Source organism: Oryza glaberrima, chromosome 9 (assembly GCF_000147395.1).
Source record: "Oryza glaberrima chromosome 9, OglaRS2, whole genome shotgun sequence".
Taxonomy (NCBI): domain Eukaryota; kingdom Viridiplantae; phylum Streptophyta; class Magnoliopsida; order Poales; family Poaceae; genus Oryza; species Oryza glaberrima.
Genome location: NC_068334.1, coordinates 18,787,376 through 18,808,159, shown reverse-complemented (window position 1 = coordinate 18,808,159; position 20,784 = coordinate 18,787,376). Strand labels below are relative to the sequence as shown.

Below are 20,784 nucleotides of genomic sequence, written 5' to 3'. Positions count from 1 at the left end.
CGCCTAGCTGTCGCGCTCGATTTGGTCTCCTCTTGTGTTTTGTTGGTTGCTCTTAACTGCTACGACCGACCGATAAACAGCGTACTCCCTCCGTCAAAAAAAAAAAAAACTCTACGTTTCCGTGTCCAATATTTAACCGTCCGTCTTATTTAAAAAAAATATAAAAAAATTAAAAAGACAAGTCACGCATAAAGTATTAATCATGTTTTATCATCTAACAACAATGAAAATACTGATTATAAAAAAAAATTTATATAAGACGGACAGTCAAACGTTGGACACGGAAACTCAGGGTTTGTCTTTTTTTAGACGGAGGGAGTATGTTTTAAAAAAATCATCTTAACCACAATTTAAATTTAGAATAATTAATACTCTCTCCGTCCCAGAATATAGCAACCTAGTACCGGATGTGATGTGTCCTAGTACTATATATCTGGACATGCCCCCTATCTAGATTCGTATTACTGGAATACATCTCACCCGATCCTAGGTTGCTATATTCTGAAACGAAGGGAGTACTTAATAATTATACGCTGATAACTTATCTCGTTTTACGTATCTACTTAATCTTTCCCTTTCTCATATCTCAAACACTCCCTACCTCTCCCTTCTTTTTAGTTTATGTTTTTCTTTTACACATCCTGAGGAACTCAGACCTCGGGCAACATAGACAATGGCTTGAACATGAGGCAAATAACTTGTTTGGTTTAGTATCGTACTAAAATATTGATAGTGGTAAAATCCAATGTTATAGTAGAGTAGTTTTGAAAGTGGATAAGTTTGAGAGCTAAAATTTATATTATGGTGAACAAAGTTTTAGAATTGTACCATTTTGAATATAGGTATTACCAATCATTTGGCATCAAACCAAACTAACACATTTACTATTCAAGCTACTACAAAATTGTAATGGACCGTCATAAATTTTTACCATGTAAAATTGACTGTGCACTTAGGGGCTGTTTGGATGGGACTTAAAAATTTTTAGTCCCTGTCAAATTAGATATTTGGACACTAATTAGAAGTATTAAACGTAGACTATTGACAAAACCCATTCCATAGCCCTGGACTAATTCGCGGGATAAATCTATTGAGCATAATTAATCCATGATTAGTCTACGTGATGCTACAGTAAACATGTGCTAATTATGGATTAATTAGGTTTAAAAAAATGTCACACGAATTAGCTCTCATTTATGTAATTAGTTTTGTAAGTGGTCTATGTTTAATACTCTAAATTAATGTCTATCCGAGTGACAGGGACCTATAGGAACGTAGTTGTTTTGATAACTGAGGCTATGTTTAGTTCACACCAAAATTGAAAATTTGGTTGAAATTGGAACGATATGACGAAAAAGTTTAAAGTTTGTGTGTGTAAGAAAGTTTTGATGTGTTGGAAAAGTTGGAAGTTTGAAGAATTATTTTAGACTAAACACGGCGTGAGTGCACCAGACGCGGCACTAGTTTTGCTTGGCCGTTTCGCCGGCTTTTCTAGCTTGCTTCGCCGCGGCGGCACAGCAGGAATGGGTCATTGTTTGTTCCGTTTGTTCATGTGGCTTTCCAGCTTAGGCATATTGGTGCAGTGCAGGCAGGTGGATTTTGCGAGGGAGCTGGTACGGTTTGGGTGTACCTATCACCATTGCCTTATTTTAAAATATATATAAGATGGTCATTATCAAATTATTATGTTCAGATGATGCGTGTGCTGGTGTACCAGAAGGATATCTGGATATGTACTTGCATTAGTAGTAGTTTAGTAACGGCAAACGGCCTTTAGTTAGTGGCCATGTCTCCGAATGATAGCACATTCGCTTTGAGTCTCTCTCTTAATTGCATGATTAGCGTACAGATTAGGGAACGAAGACCAAATGGATTATCCAAGGTTCCAATCATGCTCTCAAGAGTATATTGTGTAAAAAAAAGGCTCTCAATATGCAATTGGAATTTATAAACTGGTTTTAAAAGTTGTTTTTTTTTTAACCCAGATTACTCTACTCGTTGGGCCAGTCGAGCCGCCCATGGTGCTGTCTGAAAATTGGGTTTGGGCCACTTTATGCTTCTATCTTTGCCATCTAATTAGAACTGCAAACTAACTGGACCCAATTCACACATCCATGGAACGAATAATCAATCCATCAATAAGAACAAATGTATTCTATCCATCCTGTACTGTAAGGTGTTTATACAAAAAAAAAATACATTAACATCTACTCCCTCCATTTCAGATTATAAAACGTTTTGACTTTGGTTAAAGTCAAACTATTTTAAGTTTGACTAAGTTTATAGACAAATATAGTAATATTTATAATACCAAATTAGTTTTATTAAATCAATAAGTGAATATATTTTCATAATAAATTTATCTTGGGTTAAAAATGTTATTATTTTTTTCTACAAACTTAGTCAAACTTGAAACAGTTTAACTTTGACCAAAGTCAAAACGTCTTATAATCTAAAACAGAGGTAGTATAATACATACTTCCAATACACCATCAAAACCTTTTTAAGGTGGATTTAATAAACTAATCTAATGTTGTAGATTGATGTGTTTTTTTCATAAACTTGATCAATGTTGGAGAAGTTTGACTTATGAAAAACAGAACACCTTATAATATGGACCAACAAGAGAGAGTATCAGAAGAACTGTGTTGAGCTTCACTTTGACGTTCACGCTCACATTGTTTATGCAGGCACCGGGACAAATGAGAGACGTTGTTTCTGTATGCACGGCTGGTCCCAGTTCACCTTTGAAGTGGACCGCAGCCATTCACCTTATCTCCATCCAATTTGCTGTACAAGATTCTCAAATTCTTCTCATCAATCTTTCCAGGTCACCTGACCCTGCATTCTTCTGCAGCAACGAAGCTTGTCATGTATCACCTGTGATAAGAGATTCATCACTGGTCAATTTTGCCTGAGAAACCAGTGAAACAAGTGAATCAATAGAAAAGTTAAAATCTGTAAGCTCATCGAAAGCACGCCATAGCATTTGCTGCTAAAAAGGAAAAAAAGAACTTACAGAAAAGAGTATTCAGTAAGCTTCCACTTATCCACTAGCACCTTCAGATGCATGCTGTCAAAATGATAAGATTGCTCCCCATCAGAATAGATTCAGCTCTCACCTGGAGATCAGATCAGCTTTAGCACAGTTTCCAGCTGGTCCACGAACAATCTAGAGGGGCCTGAGGCAGCAGGGACGGTGGCATACTGGCATGGCACGAGTTCATCCACAGAAGCTGGGTGTAGGTTGTTTGCAGTGCGGGGAAATTCCTTGGTGCCTTTTCCCCCCTTTTGTGACTGACATGCAAGAGCTTTCAACAATTCAAAGTTAATCTTTCAGCTTTTCTGGTTGCAGCCATGCAGTGCCCTGGTGGAGATGCTCATCTGATCTGAAGACTGTACCTTTATTCCAACAAGATTTTTGGATGTCGAGTATATTCCTTGCCTCACTGTGTATTGCAATATTATAGCATGTCGTCAGTCAGCCTTTAAGTACACGTGCCAAACAGTTATCCAAATGTCAAAACACAATCTGTCCTACATGAAGTTACTTTTATTCTAAAACTGATGATGCTTTGTTATCATGAATGATCCTTAAGGCCCATTTGGATGAAGAGATGTAAATGGGTAAGAATAACGGAGTTTTATATTGTTATCTGTAAATTTTTCTGTGGATTCATTTATTCCAAATAGGCCATTACATGTTGACCAGAAAAAAAGGGTGCCAAAAAAAGGTATGGCACAGTACGGAGTACTTATTCTGAAGCCTATGCAAAAGTAAAAGGTGCAAAATGAAGAGCCAGTGGTCCTTACCTGTATTCCCAGCTGAAAAATATTAAAATCTGCATGGATTCTTCATGGCATTCTCGACATTGATGTTTATGTGGAGAGCCGAGGCAGTCGCATGTGATGTTTTTGAATGGAGAGCAAAGGCAGCTACATGTGGTGTTCTTGAACACAACCCCATAGTGTGATGGTATCCATCCTCCGTCCTTCGAAAAGTCCAATGCCCGTTTGTAGCATCAAAGGTGAAACTTCTGTGTGCAACTGGATTTTAAGTGCTGCAAGGAAAATGGAATGTGGCCTCATTCTCATGATATCAAGACAATGATGCTGCAACTCGAACAAGGCAGATGCTTTTCCTGTTCCTGTTTGGTCCGAATGATCCTGTACAGCTGTATTTAGTGGACAAGGAAAGTTGTACCTGCATGCCTGCATATGAATACATTATGAATGTATAAAACAGAAACAGGAAGACATACCACAGAATAACATTGCTATGGTAGAAAATTTATCAGCACTGGGTAAAATATGGAATTATGGCAAACTAATGTGTAATTCTTACCTGTAACAGAAGTGTCCACAGTGAATAACTTGTTCCCAGACATGCATTAATCTTTTTCCTCTGCACTGAAAAATGTTACAATTTTGTCGAAAGAGACTCTTGTAAGAATCGTATTTATCTCATTTATATGAGAAACTTGACGAGCAATTGCTAAAATTTTATTGAAAATTTTGTAGGGCCTTTATCATTATATTTAGTTAAGTATGCAAGGGTCATGTAGAACAGGTCCAGATAGCAGTTTTTCACCAAAGGATGAAGGATGAAGTACTAGATACTCCCGTTACAGTCAAGGAAAAGCAAATAAAAGAAGAAAGAAGATTGCTAATGACCTGCCTCTACCTCCCCAGGTTTCATACTCTTGCATTGTGATGTCGATCAAAAGATTCTCTCTCCAGCTGAGTGCTCACCACTCAGAGAAGTATCATTGAACACGAAATGACTCATCGTAAACCTTTGGCCTAGCCCAGGCAAGGCGCCATGCAGGGGAGGCTAACTCTTGGAGCTTTAAACATACCTCCAGATCTTTGGGGAATATATGCATGAAAAACTGACCATAGATATCAATCACAAAGACCATATGCAATACAGAAGCAACTATAAGGGAAATAAATATTATATAAAAAGCAAGATTCCATTTGCTCATAGTGCTCAATGGAATGTTGTGAACATAAAGTGGATGCTTCACTCCTAATATAAATTTACATCGAACCGCTCTGTTCTTTCCCACAGAAAATTTGTTAGCTAGCCCTTCCACCTTATTGAATATTTCCCAATTCCCTTCTCACCAAGGATCAATAAAATTATGTCACGAGGTAGGGATCCTTTGGCATTGAGCCAGGTAATTGGCGATGTGTTGGATCCTTTCATAAAGTCAGCTGCAATGAGGATTAATTATGGTGAGAAGGAGATTACAAATGGAACTGGAGTACGATCATCTGCTGTTTTCACTGCACCACATGTTGAGATTGAAGGTCGTGACCAAACGAAGCTCTACACACTTGTAAGTGTCATAATTTGTAGGATCATGATCAGAGTAGTGTACAGGTCTTTTGAACCATTCTGTTAGGTAAGGTGAAAATGACTTTTGATCCAAACAAAGCTTCAAGTTAAAAAGATTTCTCTCGTGTCAGAAGAGGTAATATTTATTTTCTAGAATATTAGATAATTTCTTATGGAGTGACTCATGCATATGCACACTAATTAATGAAACATGTTTGTTACTCCAGGCACCCTACGTTTTAAAGAAATAATGCACAGATCTAATTAGTGCTTCACCAGAAAAGGCCATCTAACTTGCACAAGTATAGATTATTCAACAGATCCATAGGTACTGTCGATAATAGAAATATGAGGGATATAGCTTATTAGGTTTCACAGAATATTGTAGTGGCAGGAAAACTAAATCATAATGCCAGCTGGTATTTGCTAAAAAAGTAATCATATTGTAACCTTTTGGTAATGATCAAGTACACATATGGTACAATCTACTTTAGAATATACTTGTGCACCCCTGTCTTGTTTGTACACTGTGGTACAGGAATATTGGATAGGATAAGGCCCTGTCATGTCTGATTTACTTAAAGTGAGAAATTGAATCTCTGCTGTATTAAAGTTGGTAATTTGGCATACTTTCTCATATCAGCATCCTTTCCACAACAATAGACACTGCCACACATTTCAAATTATCCATGAAATATCACGCACTAAAATATCCAGCCTGAACTCACTGTAGAAAAGTAAGACTGTAAGATACTAAGCTGATCCCACTTCCCTGCACAGTGCTGCTCTAACCACTAATAGGCACTCTACAACTTTAATTTTATCACAAAACCTCACATAATTAGCATGGAGAGGGTGAAAACTTATATGGTTTTTATTTTTTATGGTCTCCAGAATACCTTTTTGTCTCTCTTTTTTTCTGTTTGCTTTATTGAGCTATGCCCTAGGTCCTCTATAAGGCATGCAACTAGTCCTTGATATCTATGTCTAAATGCTAAAATAAAAGGTTTTCCTTTTATAAGGTTATGGTGGATCCTGATGCGCCAAGTCCAAGCAAACCAGAATACAGGGAATATTTGCATTGGTGAGCTTATTGAATTTATTATACAAGCAAAGAGTTGCATAATGCCTTCCTAAAAACTCAACAAAGCCACATTTTGCAAGAAACCAATGAGTGCTACTTGCCACACTATTGTTATGTTTATAGTTCAAGAACACCTTACCTAGATAACCTGCAGGATTGGAATGCAGCCCTCTCGAAAAGGAGGGGGGTGTTTCTTATCCAACCATCAACAGCTGAAGAACTCTTGTTCTATATGCTATTGGGTAAGAAAGTACAATTTCTGTGATAACTTAATTCTTTTCATCACCATAATTCCCTCAACCTAAGTCTCTTTGTTCAGATTGTCATTTCTTATCATCAATCATTAGTTCTTAAATTGGCACTATTATGTAGCTTCAAAATAAAATTGCCAATACTTCAAACTATTTCATATTATCTTAATAGTTTATACTTTCTAGTATTTAAGAAGGCACCTTACCAACTTCTCATGGAGAAGGTACTCTGGAAGTTTGCCTATTAATTTCTTCATAGATAAAGTAAGGAGAAACCAGTCATGATCCTGAGTAACTCTAAGGACATCATTATTGGGTGCTACAATCAATTAACATATCAACATAAGATGATAAACTATGAAAAAACATTAATTGACGGCATTATTTATGATATCAGCATGAAGGACTTCATGTAGATAGCATGCATGCATGCAATTATACGGTTACAGGGAAAAAATGGCTAGAATTTAAAGATACCTTAAAAAAGAAACATGTGCTGGAGCTAATGCTTACAGGTAATGTCACATATGGCTAAAATAAGTAAATAACATTAATGCGTGTTAAATTGAAATTTATGTTTTTCTTATTATGTTTATAAACAAGACTAATGGATTTTGTATAATTTGTAACTGGGAATACTAGTATCATGGATTTTGAATACTAATATCATTATAAATAAGAATTGTAATATCATTCTTATTATGTTTATAAACAAGTGCTGGAGCTAATATCAAAATTTGTAACTGGGAAATTTATGATTTTGAATATAATTAGAAGCTAACTAATCTAGAAGATGTATTAAGAGCCTTGCTATGGCATATTAATATAGAAGAACTGTGCCCTTTACCACCAAACAAACTTATGAGTAACTAATCTTAATTAAACTTTCAAAGGATGATCTGATGTAACATGATGGTCATTTGCAACACTGAATTTTTTTTTTTCAGTTGATCGGGCAAATTCTTGCTTGCTGTGTACTACTAACAATGTGGTACCATAATATATCTAAAATATTATATATTGATTATCTAATCTAATCCATGTTTCTGCAACTCATATCTCCTTACATAGATTTGCGTTTTTCATAAGAGTAAAGATTTCCAATTTGACCATACATGAAGTTTCTTTAATTAACATATAACTTATCATAGTATCTTATTATTTGTGTCCTTTACAAGCAGTTCTTACTTCTGAGCCTAATCAAAGAGCTAAAGCTAGGGTCTTGTTTCTTTCTTCTTGTTATTTTTCTACAGGTTGGTGACAGACATCCCAGAGGCAATAGATGCACGTTTTGGTGGGTAACATCTTACTCCTACATAACCTCCAATGTTGAGTAATTGCATGTACAGATCAGCAAACATTTTTATTATACAAACAGCAAAATCACTTCCAATATTTGCCATTTGTTTCAAACAGAAATCATGATATTTATTGTTGTATATGGTTGTAAACATTTCACAAGTACCCTTGGCAATGGAATAACCACGTGGTTAGTAAAATCTATGTCAAGTTGGAAAAATAAATGATGATAGAGACAGGAGTAACTATGGAAATACTACTATAACTAATATAACTGTTTGGAAATATCGTTGGTTTGATCCAACCAAAATACCAAATACCTTAATACTTCCATGAAATAATTGTTTTGCTAAAATTATGTTAGTGCATATATTTCCAAGATTTTAAGTAAACAAGTTTACTGTATGAAACTTGATGAATTTTATTTGTATAGTAGGCTGGTGTTTGGGGTGTCAAGGTAGAAATCTACGAGGGTGTTACATATGCAAAAGTAAAAGACATGATAAAAATGCTAAGGAATGATTCAAAAGAATGCATTGGTCTTCATAGTTTATGTTACTATCGACCATGATTACACAGTCAAATTTTGCAAAGAAAGTATAGGGAGCTTGAGACAATCAATGCATCTCCTGTACTAAGCTAACAAGACAAGGATCAAGTCAATAATTATTTTAGATGTCATATACACTGAAAATCAATGGCATTTTCATTAAAGGTGCATTTAGTAGGTCATCTATCAGACTATCACATACCGAGATTCCTTTTCTTTAATTGGAAAATCTAGTTCTATATCCCTACACTTGTTGTTCTTTTGGATTTAAGGTGACATTGCAAAAATTAAGAAAAAAACATTAGGTCCCTAATTTTAAAGTAAGTCTGCGATTGATCTACTGACTACTAAACTATATACAGTCATCTTAAATATGCATACCTGTGAATCAAATGTAAAGCAACTTAGGGAGAGGGGGATGGGCCCCGCTCTAATGTATGACTGCACCTATTTTTGATGCAGGTTAAGCAGTTGGACGGTTGTTATCTGCCCAACAGCACCTCAAGTTGAGTACCTCAGATCATCTGTGGGGCCCACTGATGAAATTAGTATATGTGGCTATTATGGTATTACCTGCCTATGGTTGACCAATGGTTCTGTTGTGTGGGGCCCCACAGAAATACACACACCTAATCTGTGTGACATACTTCAGATTTTTCAAACATGAGATCTTTCATTTCCAAGTGAAAACATAATACTATCGTTTCTGGAGTTTTAAGGAAAACCAAGGTGTAAAGTTATCGCATGCCCTCTGTGCCTCCCTAAAGAAGCTGCCAACTAGGAATAATCATGTTAGCAACTGAAAATAATAATAGTTCAAAAACAGCACTACTGTTTTCCCACAAAAAACACTAGTAGCATTACAAATTACAGACTTCTTTGGAGCCAAGCTGCAATGCTGGAGTTATAACTTATAAGCATACCTTCGGTAGTGCAGACATGAAGCACGCCTGATCCTCTCATCTGGCTCATCCCAAGGATATCAGAGAGGCACACTCTTTTCTGCTAAATTATCAAGATTGCAAGTGATTATTTAAACATCAAATCTAGTTTTATGAATATTGAAAAAAAATAAATGTAAGTCACATAATATACTAGAACTCAGGCATTTACTATTTTTTATTAGTCACACACTCACACTTAATGGTCACATAATAAAAATGGTTCACCTCTTTTTTTTATATATGCATTTTCACTAGTGGGATTTCAACTTTAATATTTATTTTCATGTGGAAGCCATGACAGATATTCAGGATGTGCAATTGGTTGCAATACTTCTAACCATAATGATATTTCGTGAAACAACATGTACCACAGGGTATTGTTTATTTGCTTTAATTGGCAGCAAGTGGCACAGGACTGAAGGGTGGGCAGTAATGTCACTGAATGACTGAACTATAGGACAATCTATACCACACTATCAAGGAACATGTAGTCTGTAGAGTGATGTGGTGAAAGCTAACATTCACCTTGATAATATGAACCACAACAAAACAAATCTAATAAAGAATACACACCGTTTCAGGCAATGAAATAGTTCCGTACGAAGCTCCACGGCCACCGGCCGGAATTCATCGGCTTGTTTTTGTGCTATTCAAACAGGAAGCACGACAAACAGTTTATGCTCCAGGATGGCGGCAAAATTTCAACGTCAGAGATTTCTCTGCATTTTACAATCTTGGACCACCTGTTGCTGCATTATACTTCAACTGCCAGAAGGAGAGTGGTGTTGGTGGCAGAAGGTAGGAACAAATTTAATATTTTACTTAAAGAGAGACTAAAACAATAAATATTCATATATTGGTAGTCATGAAATCACAGGAGCCAGATAGACTCATACACCCCCTCTCAAAACATAACCATGACATTTTTGATTGAAAATTCATAGACTTAGACGTGGCATCTACTCTAACACAAGCATAAGATTTCCAAAGATGCTCTAGAGAAAAGATTCTGAGGATCGCTAAAGCTCATTGCATATATCTGGAAGATACAAAATAGGTTTATTAGTAATACACGTTTCTTCCCAGAATAGTGAATTCAGAGTAGAATATCAACTTAAGTTCCTAGCTTAGTACCTTTTTAGGACACGGGTGCGCTTACTTTACCCTGTTCATGATAATGAGCAAGCTTTCCATGACATAAGTGCACATATGTAGTTTTAATTACCATGGCAATTTTGTCAACAGAAATAAGCCTTCTCGCATCCTTTTTAATGCTGAACAATTATTCTACTCACTATATACACTTCCGGTGTTTCAAAAGAAACAAACAATACATTAGATTACAAAGATGGCATGTTTATTCCCCCCTATTCATATATGCAAGAAGCCAAGACCTAGACACCAAAACAATAACAAACTAGGCATGCTGTTTTTAGGAGAAAAGCCATCATTTACTAATTCTTTTTTTCTATTCTTTGTTAATAGGTTTCAGGGACCAAGTTGAAGGCTGGATGCAACATCATTCAAGATTACAAAATATAATGCACAAAACGCAGTTAACAGCATATATATAGCAGTTGACAATCAAGTAGTCTAGTAATTGACTTGTATTGTATGAAATAAATTAGAAGTCCAATATCTTCATAGTCACCTATTAATGCTGATGTTCATATCAGTAATTATGAGGAATAGTGCAACAGTTGGTGTTCTCTACTTTAAAATGAACACAAATTAGCACATACATATATGCAAATCTGAATTCTTTTTACTCGCAGCATCTAATTGTGGACATTTTTTTTCTCATTCTTTTTTTCTAAAGGGTCACAAAAAACCAAGTTGAAACTCGTTTATATGGCATACAAAACCATATATACCATAACATTTCTAAAAGATACAGGTGCCAGGGCCTGATTTAAAGTATAATGAATGGAAGAAAGGCTAATATATCCAAATACATTGAATCAAAGGAATAAACCCCAGAGATGAAGAACCATTTCTAGTTTCCTACAGATAGCAATAATTGGATGCATCCACACATGGATAAACGCAATGCAATGGGGATATCAATGAGAAAAGTAATGCTCAGTGTTAGGTCCCCTAATTTCAGATAATAGCCACAATGCAGCGAGATTACTAATACCAACACCAATCAATCAGTCACCACAGAGTCTCGCGGAGGCCACAATAAACAAATTAGTGATGCAAGTGGGGCGGGCAAGCGAGATTATTTTGCCCGCTTATCTCACTTCTAGTTCATTTTTCCTTCCGAAATTTATACTATCATGTAAGAAATGAACTAGCGAGTGAATTTTTATGCGGGTAGTGAGATCACCCACTTGCATCCCTAGAACAAATGAGAGGGGATCATGGTAAGAGCATACCGTCAGCGCCCGCCGAACGATTGAGCCGGCTGAGACGAACACATTTCAGACTCTGGCCTACTGCTCATCGCGACCGGCGAGAAAGTGGGGAATGGGACGCTCGCGCGGCAGCGCCATGAACGGGGGACGGCCCTTCTTCGCCTAGTCCGCGCCTGCGGCCCTGCAGAATCTGGGATTTGGTTAGACGGAGGAAGAGCAAAGTCGTCGACGACGACGACGGCGAGGTGGGGAGGAGGGAGGAGTCGTCTGTCGTCGTGCGACAGTGAGAAGGGGGTAGCCTGCCGCCAAACCTGAACCCTGCTACCGCGGCGGCGTAGATAGGGTTCGGCAGGGCGCCATGGCGAGCTCATCGACGACGAGGCGGCGGCCGCCGGCGGCGGCGGCGTCAGGTCGCGGCCTCGCGGAGGAGAGAAACCTTGCGGCGGTGACCGCGCTGCACGGGCCACGAGCCCATGAGTCATCTGGGCTCTCATTGGGCTAATATGGGCCAGTCCTAATATAAGCATTAAAGAAGAGGACTTTACGTTAGGAATAAGTTCATTTAAGGTCCCTTAACCTGTCAACGAATTCTAATTTCGTCCTTCAACCGAAAAACCAGATACAACGGGTCCCTCAACTATCAAAACCAGTGCAGATGAGGTCCCTCGGCCGTTTGGATGGTGGTTTTGGTTGACGTGGCGCTTACGTGGCTAATTTGACTCGGTCTTCATCTGACGTAGCATTGACGTGGCGCTTACGTGACAATTCGATCCGAAAAATAATAAAACTCATGGGACCCACATGTCAGTTTCACCAAAAGAATGAATTAAAAAATGGTGGGGCCCACATGGCCCCACATATCATTGTCACCCCTCCTCTTCTTCCTCCTCTCTCACCATCTCTCCCCTCTCCTCCCTCCAGGCACCACGGGGCCACGGGGAGGTCCGACGGCGGCGGCCGGCGACGCGGGAGAAGGGCAGTGGGCAGGGCGTCGACGGCGGGAGCGCTGGGTCTTCGCTCACGGCGTCGGCGCGGACCCCGCGCGGGGGCTCGTGGAGGAGATCGGGGCCGCGGCGCCGCCCGTCTCCGATGAGCTGGAGCTCATGCGAGCGCGGTGCCGGGAGCTGCACGACTGCCGACGAGAAGCAGAGGAGGTTCGAGGTGTACAGGAGCAACATTGAGCTTTTTGAGAAGTTCAACTCCATGTGCAATGGCTACAAGCTGGCTGACAAGAAGTACGTTCGCCGACCTGACGAACGAGGAGTTCAGAGCCAAGATGCTGGGGTTCAGACCTCATGTCGCAATTCCTCAGAGCAATGCCTGGAGAGAGCAGTGATGATATTCTGCCGAAGAGCGTAGATTGGAGGAAGAAAGGAGCAGTGGTGGAAGTGGAGTACCAAGAAGATTGTGGTGTGTGAGCAATAGCATGGTAAAGAAAGATTCAAACCTGTAAAAATGTTGGAGATTAATCGATAGAAATCTGGGTGTTGTGTGGATGCAGGTTCTTGCTGGGCGTTCTCCGCCGTGGCGGCGATAGAGGGGATCAACAAGAACGGCGAGCTGGTGTCGCTGTCAGAGCAGGAGCTCGTAGACTGCGACGACGAGGCTGTGGGGGTGCGGCGGCGGCTACATGAGCTGTTCGAGTTCATCGTCGGCAACCACGGCCTCACCAGTCACCACGGAGGCGAGCTAGCCGTACCACGCCGCGAACGGCGCGTGCCAGGCGGCGAAGCTGAACCAGAGCGCGGTCAGCATCGCTGGCTACCGGAACGTGACACCAGCAGCGAGCCCGACCTGGCGAGGGCTGTGGCGGCGCAGCCGGTGTCCGTCACCGTCGACGCCGGCAACTTCATGTTCCAGCTCTACGGCAGCGGTGTCTACACGGGGCCGTGCACCGCTGTCTGCCGACGTCAACCACGACGTCACCGTGGTGGGCTACGGCGAGTCCCCCAACACTCCCGCCACTGACGCCCCACCCTTCCCCCGCGTCGTCGGCCGCCGCCGCCGGACCTCCCCGTGACCCCGTGGCGCTAGAGAGAGGAAAGGGGAGAGATGGGGAGAGAGGAGGGGTGAGAATGCTACCCACCATTTTTTAATTCATTCAAACTGACATGTGGGTCCCATAAGATTTATTATTTTTCGGATCGAATTGCCACGTAAGCGTCACGTCAATGCTACGTCAGATGAAGACCGAGTCAAATTAGCCACGTAAGCGCCACGTCAGCCAAAACCACCATCCAAACCGCCGAGGGACCTCATCTGCACTGGTTTTGATAGATGAGGGACCCGTTGTATTTGGTTTTCGGTTGAAGGACGAAAATCGGATTCGTTGACAAGTTAAAAGACATCAGATGAACTTATTCCTTTACGTTATACCCGTTGGACCATGTCCAATTTAGGCCCATGTAAATAAAATAGATAAAAATTGGTAGGTAATTTTACAGGGATTTTTTTAAGAAAATAAAGTATAAATACATGTAATCTATTATATTTTTTTGTTACCGAGGTAATACATGAAATTGACGAAATCACTTCAACGTTTTGTTTACGGGTAAGGACTACCATTACAAAATAATTAACTGTAGAGTTGTAGACTCGAACCTGGATGGACTAATTTCACTGTAAAAATAACTACTCTAGTTGAGATGTCATTTGTTCTCTACATGTTTTTTTTTCTTTTCAAATGAGCTAAGCAATTGGGATCTACTTCTCTCTTCTCCCTAAAAATAGGGGGAAATGTTTTAAAATTCTAATAAACGACCTAGAGATTTAAAAATTCTGAATGGACAAACTTTATAATTACTTTAACTAGTGCAAACTAGAAAAAAGGATGTTCTTGTTTACAGCTATGTTCTAGAGACTTAAGAGAGGTTATAAATTATAATCACATCTTATCTTTTCGGAAATGATATTATCACAAGTTGACTGAACACAAATATACATGAGTGTGATGTCACATGAGAGTGGCCGTCATGCACTAGTCCTATTCCAAGATACAACGAACTGATTGCAATGTCCATTTCTTTTTTTCTCCTTTTTAATTTGTTGACTTGCAAGAACAAGCAAATGTCCATAGAAATGTTGTAATAAATAATGCACAACTAGCACAAAGTCAACTATTTGGTTCCTTGAAATAGATATACTAACTTACAATTTTTCTTTCTCAAAAATCTTCTGTGGCTGAAGATTATTTCCTCCTTGGATAATCACACGTACACAAGAGCATACGTGCATAACAATATCACCTTAATTAAGGGCCTAATTAAACATGTAGATGATGCCATGATCTCACTTTAGATAGCAATAGCTTCCCATTATAGCATATAAATCTATATCTTGTGAGTTGTGACAATGCTATAAGAAAGTTTTAAAATACTGTGAGATATAAAAAGGAGAATTTGATATCAATTTAATTAAGAAAAAAACCCAATCCAGGTTGATGGTGAGAGCTAGAGAGTCTTCTGCCAAAACCCAATCCACCCCGTTCAAAGCTTAAACCTGAGCGCTGGCATGACATGATCAGCCTGTTTCTGAAATGCGAAAAAAGTTTGAATTCACTTCAAATTCGGTTCATATTTGATACTTTATTTATTTTTTAATGTATGACGTCATTGACCTTTTGAGATACGTTCGATCATTCGCCTTATTCAAAAGAAAGTAACTATTATTTATTTTTATTGTGACTTAATTTATTATCAAATATTTTTTAAGCATGATTTAAATATTTTTATATTTGCCCAAGGATTTTAAATAAGATAAATAGTCAAATGTTGATTAAAAAATCAACAACGTTATACATTAAAAAATAAATATAGTATGTCTTTGGCTCAAATCAAATGCATGGAAAAATATCTTGCTTTACAGTTTACACAGCTGCACAATGCAAGGGGGCAGCGAAATAGATACTCCCTCCATTTAAAAAAAAATGTATGACGATGTTATTTTTTTTACTAACGTTTAATCATTCGTGTTATTTAAATTTTTTTTTAAATATAAAAATATTTATACCATGCTTAAAGAATATTTGATGATAAATCAAGTTAAAATAAAATAAATGATATTATTATATAATTTTTTAATAAGACGAATGGTAATTAAAAAAGTTAATGCCGTCATAGAAGGAACAGTAATTAAAATGAGCAATTAGCCTACACCGGCCGGCTTAGCGGCGGCGGGGCCCACACTGCAACGACGGCAACGAAGCGCCGTATATATAGGCCAAGTAGTTAACCATTTTTGTTTTGGAAAGTCATTAGCTTGTTGGCTTGGCGTGAGTCCAGTGGAGAGGACGACGGCGACGTTGGTGTCCACTGTCCACGGCGAGGAGAAGTCTCCGAGGGGAGGAGAGGGAGAGGGATCAATGGCGCCGGCGGCGGCGAGGTGGCTGCGGCGGGAGGTGTTCGTGGGGCTCGCGCTGGGGCAGTTCGTCTCGCTGCTCATCACCTCCACCGGCTTCTCCTCCTCCGAGCTCGCCCGCCGAGGTACGGCTTGCCGCCGCCGCCGCATGATGTTCGCGTATTCGCTCGATAGGGCTTTTGTTTGAAACTAACAACTGGATGTTGGTATGATGGTATCGATCTATCTGAAATCTGAACTCTGAAAATAGCTGGGTTCTTGATGAGTTGCAGTTTCAGTTTTGATGAGCTTTTGGTTCAGAATGTATTCATGCAATCTGAAATCTGAAAATAGTTGGGTTCTTGATGAGTTGCAGTTTCAGTTTTGATGAGCTTTTGGTTCAGAATGTATTCGTGCAATTGGCTTGTATTATACGTGGTCATTTTGGTTCTTTTTTTTTTCATTTTCTTGGTAGATGAATGACCATGTTTCGAATTTCATAATCTTTGAAAATTATTATGTTGTTACAAACCATGCCATGTTCAGATATAGAGAGTTGTGAATGGTGGGTTACGAAGTTCTGATTATGAGATTGAATCCTGCGCATTGTTTTCAGGCGTCAACGCGCCAACTTCGCAGTCTCTGCTGAATTACGTCCTTCTTGCGCTTGTTTATGGTGGGATACTGATCTACAGAGGGCAACACCTGACGGTATGTCTGCCTGCTGCGTTTTGCCCTGAAAAGAAATGTTTGGATGCAATTTTGGCTATTTTTTAGATCAAAATTCGGTTATGATTTTGATATCTGGAGACTGGAAATGGTGAAACCAAAGGTCAATAAGCTATTATGGTGTTTAACAACACATGTCCTGTGCCCTGGCCTGACCTTCAGATTATTATTCCCTAGGACCATTATTTTGAGTTGTGCTGTTCCTCTTTTTTTCGTATGATTGATGCATGTACGTTGCGTATTTAGCGTATCTTATCCCCAAGCCAGGACCAATGACAAGTCACTTTGTTACCAAACATATTTATGCTTATTCTGATTATGTTCTTCGCAAGTTGCTGAGGCTGTTTGATAGGCTAAGTTCCTAATTTAAAAAGGCTGCATATATCCGATTGGATGTAGAGGCCCGGTAAAAAATACCCTTCTCTAAAAAAAAAAGTTTCTGAGGCTGTTTCGTTGTCACCACGGTATTATATTGCAATGCAGCAATCTGAATATTTTTATCAGCATGGAGCTTGAAATGTTTTCTGCATTTTGTTTCTGCAGATTAAATGGTACTACTTCTTGATCCTTGGCATCGTTGATGTAGAAGCTAACTATATTGGTAAATGTCTACCATTAGTGAAAATGATGTAATCTGAATTTCTTACTGAGATTGGAGCTTCTTTTTAGTTAGTAACTTCATGTGAAGATTCTAAACTTGACTTGTATTTGTTCACACAGTTGTGAAGGCTTATCAGTATACATCCTTAACGAGTGTGATGCTCATCGATTGCTGGGCGATCCCGTGTGTCATTCTCCTCACTTGGGTCTTCTTGAAGACAAAGTATGGATTGAGGAAGTTCATCGGTGTTGTGATTTGTGTGGCTGGCATTATATTGGTAGTATTTTCTGATGTCCATGCCTCTGATAGAGCAAGTAAGAACATGATTCCAATGAAAGTTTACTCAACTCACACAATTATACACTTATATACATCTGCTTGGCATGCCGTTATCTGTTCAGTTTCTGCGTTTTATTTTGGTGCTGCATTGCTCTGTTTCATGTAGTCTTTGCAATGTGTACTTGATTCTCAGCACAAAGGCACAAAGCTCTTCTGAAATGTGGCAAATAGATTATAAAGAAAATACAGTATTTTGCACTTGTCAGTAAAAGAAATAACAAGTAAATCATGTTGACCTTACACAATGGAGTGTCTTGCAGAAGGACCCAACCCCTTGAAAGGTGATTTGTTTGTCATTGCTGGGGCCATGCTTTATGCTGTCAGTAATGTTACCGAGGTAATAGCAAATCTATAGTTCGTTTATTACTATTTATTTTCCATTTCTTTTCAGAACACAGGGGAGAACTCCCAGTTCTAGATTTTTCACATGTTCTTTGAGATTTTCATGAAATTGGTCGACCAAATCTTTCGGCCGACCCGGCAAAAAACATGTTCTTTGAGATATGATAATTACCACTTCAAATATTAGCCTTGACAGCCCATCGGATTAAGCATAAAACTAAATTAGGTAGCACATGAAGAACCTTGCATGTTTTGCCTACAACATTTCAGGAGTACTTTGTCAAGAAAAGCAGCAGAATTGAGGTGATGGCAATGCTGGGCGTTTTTGGAGCAGTTATAAGTGGTATACAAATGTATCCTTTGGATTAGTTAAGTGATGACTTGTTTCCACTGTAGTTTGATTAAACTAAGAATATTATAAGAATGCCTCTCCATGTTACTAGAAGTTAAAACAAGGGAAATTACTTGAATAGCAACGAGACCAAAACAATGAACCAGTGAAACTGGGACATGTTTCTACCAACCCATCTGTAACTATTTTGTACTTTGTATTACCTGATTTATATTTGGCATAGCAAGAAAATATGCTTCTATATCCCATTTCCTTAACACTGCTACAGCAGCATACTTGAACGACAAGAACTTCGGTCAACCGAATGGAATGCTGGTGCGGTAAGTCGATCTCCTTCCTTTCATACATGGTACTCGAGGCAATTTATATGGTCCAAATATTTTAATTGATAAATTAGTGTTTCAGTTCTAGATTATTTTAATTCTTGTGTGTACAATCTAATAAGCATGAAGAATATGTTCTATTACATAATCAATTAACCATGCTTCGTATTCATGGACCCTTTTTTTTCCTTCAGATTCTACCTTTCATTGGATTTGCGGTAGCAATGTTCTTGTTCTACTCAACAGTACCGATTATATTGAAGGTACAGGCCATGATTGTGGGAAAATTCACAGCATTTCTGAATATTGCATGTTACTAAATTTACTCCAATAATTTCAGATATGTGGTGCAACTATGCTCAATCTCTCCCTTTTGACCTCGGACATGTGGGCTGTTCTAATCCGTATATTCGCTTACCATGAGAAGGTCTCTGAACAACAATTCCTCCCCCCATACAGTCATGCCAATACTAAATCTTAAAATTCGAATTGATCTTGTTTAATCAAATTTTGAGCATTTGCAGGTTGATTGGATGTATTTCGTTGCTTTTGCTGGCACGGCAGCTGGCCTTGTCATCTACTCATACAAGTAAGCCTTCATTCTTCATCTGCCATTCCTTCTGAACATGCACATAAGATACATGTGTAATTTTACCATCCTTAACTTATGTCAAAATTTTTTTACCATCCTTAAGAAGGTACCTAGAGATACGATATTTTTTAGTTAAAATTTGGTATCTCTAATAAGTACTAAATATCTAAAAGTATAAAAAATGTAGTGTAAAATTTAGGTATCTCAAGATACTTTTCCAAAGGAAGTAAAATTCCTCAAGATACGTACTTCATTCATCCTAAAATAAATTATTTTCTGGCCACAAACCTACACATAAGACATCGATTTATTTTGGGATGGAGGGAGTAGCAATCAGCTGTGACGATATCGCTACTCATCACTGAGAAAACTCTTGCAAGCAGGGGCTCCAAGAAGGTGGCGGAGGAGACGGCGCAGGTCGCCGGCGCGACGGACGAGGAGGCCGCGACGCGAGTTGCCGGCGCCGGAGACGATGAGCCAGCCTCCACCAACAAGGAGGTCTCCTCGTTGGCTGCTACTACCTCAAGGTAGTAGTAGGCTTCTATCTGCAGCACACACTTGACACTTGTGCTGTAACTGAAAATGTTTTACTATGTACAGTGTGATAGCTGGTAGCCTGGTACATATGGGCAAGGTTTGGTGTGAACTGTGATGATGTGTGATATTTTATTACCGCCAGATAACCAAGATAGGGTTAAGAGCTAGCATAGGTTCACTGCATAATGTAAAAGTATACGTGTATCATGGCTGATTTTACTATTGTTTTGTAAACACGGAGTAATAATAGTATTTGTCAAGGTTTCTTGCCTGGATGACATGATGTTGGAATGCAAATGGTTCAGAGAGATTTCTATGGAGGCTCTGATGTACAGAGTATTTCAGGCAGTCAGTTTCAACATTGTGCCAGCCAGAGTATAGAATGGGCATGGCTAGTGAAGAGAGTTGAGGTGATCCAAAATATAACAAATATAAAGTTAGCTAGTGCAAAGTAAAAAAAGATTGGACTAGGCCCTAGGGGTGATCCAAAGTAAAACTACAGCAATAGAAGATGACCCAAAGTGCTCAAGTTATTTTATTTAATGAACCGGTACTTACTATGCCAATTTCATTGAATAGAGCAGGAGAAAAACCGTATAGTATAAACGGGTTATTTACAAAGAAGGAAAAACACAAACCCTAAGTAACAAGACTAGAGAGGGCCCTTGCTCTTGCCAAGGTCTATGGTTTTGCTTCCTTTTGATCTTGGCAACTAGGTATGTTGCCGGTGTCTGAACACCCGCTAGTTTGGTCTTTCCATATTTCTCAAGAAATCTGGAGGATAAGGCTGCGCAAGCCTTTT

At 39.0% G+C, this 20,784-nt stretch overlaps 2 protein-coding genes, 1 long non-coding RNA gene and 1 pseudogene across 12 annotated transcripts; 3 read left to right on the top strand and 1 right to left on the bottom strand.

Moving 5' to 3' along the window:
• Window positions 1-1,917: 1,917 nt before the first annotated feature.
• Window positions 1,918-12,282, bottom strand: LOC127784530 (uncharacterized). Of its 10 annotated transcripts, none has more exons than XR_008019543.1 (9): window positions 12,144-12,282; window positions 11,854-12,022; window positions 10,046-10,237; window positions 9,452-9,530; window positions 4,346-5,220; window positions 3,814-4,212; window positions 3,403-3,449; window positions 3,020-3,311; window positions 1,918-2,880 (listed from the first exon to the last, which is right to left on the bottom strand). It is a non-coding gene; the product is annotated as an uncharacterized LOC127784530 (long non-coding RNA). The 10 variants fall into 10 exon arrangements; XR_008019538.1 differs by having other exon boundaries at window positions 3,020-3,449; window positions 4,346-4,410; window positions 4,675-5,220; XR_008019535.1 differs by having other exon boundaries at window positions 3,020-3,449; window positions 9,452-9,533.
• On the top strand, window positions 5,148-11,215 carry LOC127784529 (protein FLOWERING LOCUS T-like). The gene is made up of 5 exons (XM_052311857.1): window positions 5,148-5,345; window positions 6,367-6,428; window positions 7,933-7,973; window positions 10,054-10,270; window positions 10,958-11,215. Exons 1-5 carry the CDS (start codon window positions 5,148-5,150, stop codon window positions 10,974-10,976), a joined length of 537 nt encoding a protein of 178 aa, XP_052167817.1. The 3' UTR covers window positions 10,977-11,215.
• Window positions 12,283-12,921: 639 nt separating the features above from the next.
• LOC127783823 (ervatamin-B-like) lies at window positions 12,922-13,852 on the top strand (annotated as a pseudogene).
• Window positions 13,853-16,090: 2,238 nt separating this feature from the next.
• Window positions 16,091-20,298, top strand: LOC127785208 (uncharacterized). The gene is made up of 11 exons (XM_052312639.1): window positions 16,091-16,313; window positions 16,784-16,878; window positions 17,440-17,497; window positions 17,617-17,811; window positions 18,097-18,173; window positions 18,449-18,531; window positions 18,799-18,850; window positions 19,048-19,116; window positions 19,194-19,280; window positions 19,378-19,442; window positions 19,829-20,298. Exons 1-11 carry the CDS (start codon window positions 16,193-16,195, stop codon window positions 19,974-19,976), a joined length of 1,050 nt encoding a protein of 349 aa, XP_052168599.1. The 5' UTR covers window positions 16,091-16,192; the 3' UTR covers window positions 19,977-20,298.
• Window positions 20,299-20,784: the final 486 nt, after the last annotated feature.